This window comes from Haematobia irritans, chromosome 2 (genome assembly GCF_050003625.1).
Source record: "Haematobia irritans isolate KBUSLIRL chromosome 2, ASM5000362v1, whole genome shotgun sequence".
Lineage (NCBI taxonomy): Eukaryota > Metazoa > Arthropoda > Insecta > Diptera > Muscidae > Haematobia > Haematobia irritans.
In genome coordinates this window covers 143,775,185-143,785,507 of record NC_134398.1, presented here as the reverse complement: position 1 = coordinate 143,785,507, position 10,323 = coordinate 143,775,185, and the positions used below count along the sequence as shown (strand labels likewise).

The 10,323-nt window shown below is 33.0% G+C and overlaps 1 protein-coding gene across 1 annotated transcript; it reads left to right on the top strand.

Moving 5' to 3' along the window:
• The first annotated feature begins 7,048 nt into the window (after positions 1-7,048).
• On the top strand, positions 7,049-8,751 carry Plzf (Promyelocytic leukemia zinc finger). Its single transcript, XM_075296427.1, has 2 exons — positions 7,049-7,693; positions 7,750-8,751. The coding sequence occupies exons 1-2, from the start codon at positions 7,112-7,114 to the stop codon at positions 8,740-8,742; spliced, it is 1,575 nt and encodes a 524-aa protein (XP_075152542.1). The 5' UTR covers positions 7,049-7,111; the 3' UTR covers positions 8,743-8,751.
• Positions 8,752-10,323: the final 1,572 nt, after the last annotated feature.

The following is a 10,323-nucleotide window of genomic DNA, read 5'->3' as shown; positions in this document are numbered from 1 at the left end:
CCAATTCCTATATGGTTGTTGGATACAATGGGAAGAATTTTGCTCTTCCAAGATGCTCCGGAGGTCAAATCTGGGGATCGGTTTATATGAGGCCTATATATAATTATGGACCGATATCGACCAATTTTGCATGGGTGTTTGAAGCCATATACTAACATCACGTACTAAATTTCAACTGAATCAGATGAATTTTAGTCTTCCAACAGGCTGCGGAGGTCAAATCTGGTGATCGGCTATATATAATTATGGACCGATATGGACCAATTTGGTTTTTAGAGACCATATACTAACACCATGTACCAAATTTCAACTGAATCAGATGAATTTTGGTCTTCCAACAGGCTCCGGAGGTCAAATCTGGTGATCGGTTTATACCCTGCCAGCATTTCAAAGTTCCATTTCATCCTCATCGCTACCACAGACTCGTAAATGTCACCACAACCATCGCGAACTGTGATGGGGGAAGCATATCAAAAAGTACAAAATGTACATGAAAGTATTTTGCCATCACTACTGTTAGAAGAGCCATTTTATTTTTTGTGAAACACCAAGCGCAACCAGCTAGTTATATTTTATTTAAATAAAAACGAAAATAAAGTTCTGAAAACATAGATATTACGCTTAAAATTGTGAAAGGTATATGGTGAACAATTTTCGACTTTCCAAATAGAATAAAGTGATCGTTTTTCAAATATTTTTCCAGGCACGCTGTCTCCATCGAAAATAAACAAACTGGCTGATAGACGCTGCAATATGTAACTTGCTACTTAAAACTCAACATCATTCTTTTATTAATGCAAAAAATTATGTTAAATGTGATGAGATAAACCGAAAAATGTTATATTTATAAGAAATTATAATTGTTTAATCAAATCAATAAACATCTACACAATCGTGTTTTACTTGACCACAATGATTCTTCTTCAATTACCTTAAAATGCACTTTTTCTGATAGTTTGCAGGGGTTCTTATTGGCGTCCTTCGAAATTGATCTAAATAGGCACCTAATAATTGCACTGATGAGAAACTTTTTCGTAGTAACTTGGCGTGGTACAACTTCTCAATAGTGACGGCGCTTTTCCGACGAGTTTTTGATGTCGTATATGATTGTTTTCGACGTAGTGGGGATTCTCAGAAGCGTCCCCAAATTCAAAAAATGTTGGCAGGGTATGAATGGAGTTTTTAATATTATAAATGAAGTATACATATTTGTCGTCATTGAAAAATATGTACTTTTCCATAATATATATTAAAAACGTCATGCAATACATGTAACATTTCCTTAAGATTTTCCCCTGATTTTTAATGCCTGCATAATTGGTCAAAATGTATGTACCCATTTACTAAAGCCCAACCAGTAAAGAACATAATTTTATAATATTTTCTATTACTTATGAGAACCAACGCTTCCATTAAATGTTGTTTTTCTTTTTTTTTGTCAATTTTTTACAGCAATAAAAAATTCTTCGATTCGCGACGGCGACTCAAACTGTACTGAAAAACTCAAACACACGTGCTGCCTTCACAACGTTATGTTTTATTTTTTTTTTTGTCTCGTATTATATGCTTGTATTGTTACATATGAGAGTAACTCGATGTTGTGGTTCTCTCACGCTAAGAGAAAACCTGTATTTTTTGATATATTAAGTAAAGTTTCATTGATTTTATGAAACCGTCCATATATATTATTAAAAGAATTATAATTTCAAAACAAGTATTTACGAAAACAATATATTATGTAAGTGTACATTTTTTTATGAAAAAGTTCATAAATTTATAAAAATGTACAAATTTATGTACAAATTCATATTTTATTTTTTTGTGTGTAATAAGGTAATTTGGAATAACCCATTTACTATAAAAAGATTGGGAGATGGAGATCTTTAAGGGAAATTTTTCTGTTTGAAATACTCTCTCAAGGATTGCTATACGAGTCTTCGTTTATGTTGAGTATATCTGTGGCGAATCACTATGTGTGACACCACCTTGAGAAGCTTTGAATCACTCAGAGATGTAACCAACATTACCGCGAAAAAACATCAGATATTTGGCGTTCGATTGAAAGTGAAATTTAACACTATTTGCAAGGAAAGAATTATTCTCTTATTTAAAACCCGTTAAATAGATAGATAGTCAATGGCAGAGACCTTTTTACAAAAAAATTGGCAATTAACTTTCATTCTCCATTAACTCTCCCTGCATTTTTGTTTTTTTTTTTTTGTTAATATCCCCGTCGAAGACTAACGATGTTAATTGAAATATTGCATAATAAATTTAATAATCAATCAAAAATATGTTTACGTCAGTAGTTATGTAAAACGTTATTGAATTCGTAAGCAGACCAAGCATGACTTATAATTTACAACTGTTAAATTCTTGGAAAATGAGCAGTTCTCAATTGGCCAATTTACCTTAATACTAGTCAGAGCAATTTTATATAAAGAAATATGTATAATAAACATATCCAGTATATTAATTTAAAATGCGAAAATATATTATTTCGTCCATAAGTCGACACACTCTAATGTTCTCTTTGTGTACGTTTTTGTCAATAAATTGTAAAAACAAAACGTTATTGCGAGATAATTAATTATTACTTACTCTTAAGTATATTGCAATGTAACTTCACTAATTAAGAAAGTTCTTATCAAATAGCAGAAGAAAACTACAATGTTTTTGTGCGTATTTTTCGGTATTAAAAGAATAAATTTATTTAGAGAACATCAACCGAAATGTTGATGAATGCCACTTGTATAGTTGGCTAATGTTTGCGTGTGGTCAGCTGTAGTTGTTGACGATGACTGAATACAACAAAAACAAAGTTGCCGTCATCAATAGAGCAAAAGGGAGAGAGAGATAAAAAACTAAGCTCTCTATTCAGGGCTGCCAATTTTGCCGATTTATCGGCATTTTGACGATTTTTTACTCACAAAATGGACAACTCCGATTTTTCTCCGATTTTTTTCCGAGCTTAAATTTTTACATTTTGGAGAAGTTTTTGAAAATATTAAAATAAATTTGAAAAATGTTGGGAAAAAAATTCGGAAACAGAACGTGGAGTACTTTGGCTTTTCGAGTTTTGTCAAAATTCGTACAAATAACCATGATTCTTCCAAACTCCACAGCAAACGTAGACATTTTTAAGCAAAAAACAAGAAACTAAAATAACTTAAAATGAAATAACTCAAATAATACCAAAATTGATAATGATTTACACAGAATATGCAATAGAAACTTTTACTAATTATGATAAAATTCTAGTACAGTATAAAAAATAACCACCATAAAAAATCACCTGTTTTGGAAAACATGAGACTTTTTCTTTAATTTCAAAATATATAATTAAAAATGTTACTCAATTACTAACAATATTTTAGAAAAATAGATTTTTTATAAGAAAAATTACGAAATATTTTTGTTTAACAAAACAAAAAAATGATTTTTATTGTAATGTTATTTGTATACAAAACTGATTTCTTTATATATTTTGTTTTTAGTTTACCCAAAAAATACGTTTAATTTTAATATCATTTATATTGCCGATTTTTTGACGATTTTTAAAATGCAAGTGCCGATTATGACGATTTTTATCGAAAAAAGTGACGATTTTTCTTGAAATTTTATTGGCAGCCCTGTCTCTATTATTCTAACAGAGAGTAGAAATTGATTTAACATAACATTTTAAAATATTTATTTATACATGTTACAAATTCTGAAAACTCCGATTTTATAAGAAGTAGATACTATGTGTTTTTGATTGGTAAAGGGCCAACTTTATCCACATCCCTCAAAGGCAGGAAATGCAAGCACCCCCTTGCGAGGAATAGTAGTATTACAGCATCGTAAACTAAAGGATAGCATTGTAGATGACGCTGTTAATATATGACAGTTTGATTTGTTGAGAAAAACGTTACACATCAAATGGAATGGTTTCCAAATTTTGAAAGCACTTCCAAAAATGTCTACCCAAAGATGTTTTTTTTTTTATTTTAACTACACAGAGATTTATTTCAATTAATTTTTTATAACTCACTTTTTTCATGTTTTCGGTGGGTAGAGTTTTAACGTTTTTGTTTCAAATAAGTTAAAAACAGAGTAAGAATTAATAAAAAATTAATAAAATGCTAAATACATTCTTGAAAAATTGCAAATTTTTTAAAATAAGTGAGATTAAACTTTTTACAAAAGTGTTAGAATGCATTAGAAATCATAAAAAATAAAAAAAAAATATATTTATTTGACAAAATATCACAAAATATCACTTCCGGGTTCAAAAAGAGAATTTTTCACTACTTTTTTGGTGACGCTTTTTTTATGAGTATTTGCATAATATTTGGGGGGGAAGGCTAAAAAAAACCTGGCAACACTGAACAGTGCTACCACAGAGAGATTACAAAGACAAGAGGACGAAACTGTGAAGAGAAACTGCGTTAGTAGGTGGCATAGACCTTATAATACATAGATGAGCTATGGGTGTCAAACTATGTTTGACAGTTCCGAAGATTAAGAATAAACGAGAAAAATAAGAGCACGCTTACAATCCCTTTCGTTTTCCTTTTTGTAGTTTGCCAATTTTACACAAAATTAGAACGTTTATGATGTAACAGAGGATTTATAAATAAATTAATATATTAAAAGTTCATACTTGAACAAAAAATTGTGACCAAAACCGCGAAAATACGAAATTTAATTTTGAGCAGCATTGCTCTTTACGAACCACACAAAAGCAAATGCGCCAAAAATTAATCTTTGGGACTGACTCTTTACGAAAAAATCAAAACGAAATGTCAGAAAATTAATTTTTGGAACTGACACATTTTTTTTTTTAAAGAGAATAGTGGATCATCTATGTGTTATAAGGTTATAAGTACCGGCCTTAAAGGCCGGTACTCTGTTCGGTTTTCGCGTTGAAACTCCATACAAAACCAAAAAATGCGAAAAATTTGCGAAATTTTTTCCATTTGTGATACTTTGTTTTTTCGTGTTGAAAAACTGACGTTTATAGCACGGCGCCATTTGCAATGTGAATTAAGAAATAATTTATTTATTAAAAACTATTTGTGCGGGTTTATAAATCAAACACGGACCATATTTTTGTTCCGAAACTATACAAAGGATCAAAGGAATAGCAGATCAATTGCCCAAGGAAAAATAAAATGTTATTTTGTAAAAACAAGCAACAACCACCAACTTAATCCAATATCGCTCCCTGTAAAATAGCGCTCCAAGCTACCTAAAAAAACGCCGCTTTCTATGTGCGAAATAATGGTTTCCATAAAAATTTTTCGCAAGAATGAACATAGTACCGGCCTTAAAGCGGGAAAAGCCTCTCACTCGAGGGCGAAGGATTTCCGACCAATCAGCTTATCCTCATTCCTACTTAAGACTTTTGAGAGGTTGATAGATATTTATCTTAGAACTAGCATCGATTCAAGTTTGTTCTCGAAACGACAGCATGCATACTCGAAGGGCAGGTCTACTGAGACCGCACTACATGAACTAGTCAGCTTTATTGAAAGCTCACTATCTGTCCCACGGTTAGGCCTATTTCCTTAGGGGGTATTGAAATTCCCTTTGGTGAGTGTGCAAAATACCTTGGCGTTATTTTGGACAGGAAGCTGACCTTTAAGCTTAATATTGAAGAAAGGGCGAGAAAAGCAACTGTAGCTTTGTACTCGTGCAAAAAGGCAATAGGAAAAAAGTGGGGACTAAAACCAAAAATTGTGCATTGGCTATACACGGCAGTGGTTAGACCAGACCTATAATGCTATATGGTGTTGTAGTCTGGTGGTCGGCACTTCAGAAACCGACTTGTTTAGATAAAGTTCAGCGTAATGCGCTTTACAGACTATCAGTTATTCCGGACGACAGTACTCGTGTCGAACATATCCCATATATTGTGCACATATAAGTTAAGTCCGAAGGCATAATCGATACTGCTACATGTTTATGGGATCGATAACACATTTACCGATTATTTAGTCATCGCCGACAAGTCGTATCGATCTGACACACTGTAAGATTCTTTACAAACACCGACATTCCATCCGGAATAACTGATAGTCTGTAAAGTGCATAACCTAACCTATAGGGAGCCAAATTCAAATTTTGTTGAATATGACGGCAATACTGAGAATTCCCACCACGTCGAAAACAATCGTATACGACATCAAAAACTCGTTGGTAATGCGCTTTACAGACTATCAGTTATTCCGGACGGAATGTCGGTGTTTGTAAAGAATCTTACAGTGTGTCGGATCGATACGACTTGTCGGCGATGACTAAATAATTGGTAAATGTGTTATCGATCCCATAAACATACAGCAGAATCGATTATGCCTTCGGACTTAACTTATAATGTGCACAATATATGGGATATGTTCAACACGAGCACTGTCGTCCGGAATAACTGATAGTCTGTAAAGCGCATTACATGTTGCAACGTCTATCAGCCATTTGTTTATCTCGATTCCATTTGGAAAGTCGAAAATTGTTCACCATATCCCTTTCACAATTTTAAGCGAGATAACTATGTTTTCAGCACTTTATTTTCGTTTTTATTTAAATAAATTATAATAAGCTAGTTTCGCTTGGCGTTTCACAAAATATAAAATGGCTCTTCTAACAATAGTGATGGCAAAATACTTTCATGTACTTTTTGATATGCTTCCCCCATCACAGTTGGCGATTGTTGTAGTGACATTTACGAGTCTGTGGTAGAGATGAGGATGAAATGGAACTTTGAAATGCTGGCAGGGTGTGGTCAAGTAAAACACGATTGTGTAGATGTTTATTAATTTGAATAAAAATGTATAAATTATTCCAGTTATAACATTTATACGATTCTTTCGACTGAAATACGACGAAGCTATCTATCGTTCGATATAGAGAAACGGGGAATTATTTTCGGTGAAAGCCACACTTATAATGTGAACGAGTTTCAGCAACATTACCATGATTCCACATCGTGAAAATCGTCCATATGGCACCCTATCATATTTAGAAAAAATCTGGCAACAATGTCTTTCGTAAATAAAAACAATAAACATAAACATTTACATATGTTACCAGTTCCAGAAGTATTCGTTAAAAGTACTTAAAAATTTGTACAATGATTAAAACAGAGCTTCCTGTTGTTGCTCCGACATTACATCAACCTCTACACTCAAAGGTTACAAACTATCTCAATGACCAACGACGACAGGGACAGTTTTGTGATTTAATATTGGAACTGGAAAATGGTGATTCCATTTTTGGTCACTTTTGTGTTGTAGCCGCCCAAAGCCGATTCATTGGTGGTCCTCATTTTCAGCAAACAAATCTACATTTCTCCATACATAATCCCTTAAAGGTACAAATAAAAAATTTCAATTGCTCAGAATGTTTGCAAAGCATTGGAGATTTCTTCTATGAGGATATGGTTACTATTGTAAAGGAACATATTGAGCACTTCAAACATCTAGCAAAAATTCTTGTGGTGGGAGAGTTAATGAAAGTCTTTCAAATACCAGAAGAAACACAAGAGATTATAGAAATTAAAAGTGGATCGGTTTTAAATGAGCAAGAAGGTGGGAAACCTGGTGATACCAGCAGTGAGCAAGTACAACTAGGGGAAATTACTTTGAGTGGGCAACAGTCTGAAGCCAAGATTAAACCTGAAAATATTTTCGATGAAAAAAAGACATATTTTAAGGTATTTCATTGCTTACTTTTGTCACTCCATTTTTGTTCATCCTCCCTCCTTTACAGCTTCGAAATCCTCGTGCGTCCTCTTCCAATTGTAAGATAAACTACTGCTTGGCATGTGATTTCAAATGCTATCGTGTCCAAGAGATGATCAATCACATGCGTAATTGTGAAGCATCCCATTTAACTTGTTCTCTATGCGAAGCCGGCTTTCTAAGCTGGAAGGAGTATGACGAACATCTAAAGAAGCACGATGCTGATTTAAAGAAACCATTTTTCTGCTTAGAATGTGGCATACGGTTTATGACCCGTGCTGCCCTTATTCTTCATAATCCGAAGCACTCAAAGGAAACACCCCATCTATGTCCACATTGTGGCAAAGGTTTCAAATGGAGACAAGGTTTGAACATTCACATACAAGCCCACAATTCGGAAAAACCAATGCTTTGCGATGTGTGCGGTTATAGCACAACACATTTGAAAGCTTTGAAATCTCACAAACTACGACATACAGGAAATTTTTTCAAATGCACTTATCCCGGGTGTCATCATCAGGCGAATCGCAAAGAAAATCTCAAATTGCACATTGAAACTCATGAACGTAATGAAAAACAAGAACGTCCATTTGTATGTGAAATTTGCGGCTGCAAATTTAGCCTCTCCAAAAATCTCAAACGCCATGCCATGAAGCATTCAACCGATAATGTTAACAAATACAAATGTCAATTGTGTGCATTCAAAAGTCATCGATCGGATAAATTAAAGGAGCATGTCCAGAGAGTACACACTGAAAAGGCTGTACAATTAGAATTGCCAGAAATTGTGGAGAATGCCTTTGAATCGAAAATCGATTTGGACGAATTTCATCTACCATCACTGGAGGACTGTGGAAAGGGTGGAGCTGGTAATGCCAGTGATGCAGTAAATGAAAAGGATAAAAAGAAAGTTCGTAAAAGATTGCCAAAAGCTAAAATATTGCCCGCAAATAGAATACTCAAGATTATAGCACCAAAACCAAGTGCAGATGAAATAAAAGCGGAAGAAGCAAAAAAGTAATACCGACAAGCAACGTTTTACAATAGTTTACAAAGGGGAAAAAGTATGTATATATTGTATGCAGTTATATTACAACTACTTTGGTTTTCAACCATAAACCATAGAATGGGAAGTAAATTGGTAGCCATTCATTTGTTAAGATATATAAAAATATTTATATCGGACTATGTATCCACATAATTAGCCACAATCAATATTTTGGGATGGTTCGTCAATTGTCTACTGAACTTTAGCTCATATCCATCTACGGAGGCTAAGTTTTAGAATGGCCTATTTTTACTCCTAACCTAACCTAAACGTCTCATTATGGTTGCATTGGACTTTGTCTAAATCCTTGGTTCGGTAAGCAACGACTTAATTATTTCAAGAGATGAAAACGTATGTCTGGTGGACAATAATATGTGTAATTTTGGAGCAAAAATCTTGTCCCAGAATGAAAGCACAAGTGGAGTTTACGCGTAAAGGTCTCACCTATCTTCCGCCTGATTGTCTATCGGGTAATTATTCCATAGCCAAATCAGGTCGAGATGAAAATTAATGATTGCACTAAGCGACTCTTGTTGAAATAAATCTGCAAATTTCGTTAACAGGAACCAAATTTAGTTGGTGAGGAGGATATCCACATTCATGAACACACCATTCCCAAGCACGGTTGCCACATTTGGTTGAATTCTACCAAAAATGGCAACTTTTTTACTGTTTAGTAGATTTGTAGAATTCTTGATATTTTGGTAGATTTTGCAGAATATTCCTCTTTTAGCTGGCTACTTCACAATTTTTCTATAGAAATACAATTTTGATAATTTTTTCTATAGAAATGTTTTCACCAAATTTTCGAGAGAAATAACATTTTGATAAAACTTCCTATAAAAAGGAAGTTTTCGCAATTTTTTTTTATAGAAATAAAGCTTTTAACAAATTTATCGGCAGAAATAAAATTTTCACAAAATTTTCTATAGAAATAATATTTTGACAAAATTTTCTATAGTAATACAATTTTGACAAAAATTTGTATAGAAATACAATTTTGACAAAATTTTCTATAGAAATACATTTTTGACAAAATTTTCTATAGAATTAAAATTTTGACAAAATTTTCTATAGAATTAAAATTTTGACAAAATTTTCTATAGAATTAAAATTTTGACAGAATTTTCTATAGAATTAAAATTTTGCAAAATGAGGTTTTTTGTTTGATACTTTTTTGGTAACATTTTTTTCCACATTTGGGCAGATTATTTATGGCTCTAGTGGAAACCGTGTTCCAAAGTCCAAAAAGATAAGGTGACATTTGACAAACTACTCATATTACAAATATAAAAGTCGAAAATGGATTATTCGACTAATTGATTTTTAGTAAAAAACGATGTCGACTTTTTGTAATCTGCTAAATTGACTTTTGAATTAGATAAAAAACGACTCAAATAGAATTTGATGTTGGTCGGAATCGACTAATCGAACCTTTCGGTATATCTTTTTTGTACTTAATAGAAAGTTGTCTTTTTATACCCAGCTCCACATTGTGGAACAGATTATTACAAGTTAGTGCATATATTTGCACCACCCAGAAGGAGACAAGAT

Bases quoted from the DNA above. Each gene is read 5' to 3' on its own strand.
- Plzf (XM_075296427.1), top strand. From the start codon at position 7,112: ATGATTAAAACAGAGCTTCCTGTTGTTGCTCCGACATTACATCAACCT. The intron at 7,694-7,749 runs GTATTTCATTGC...CCTCCTTTACAG, and splicing joins AAAAAAAGACATATTTTAAG to CTTCGAAATCCTCGTGCGTC.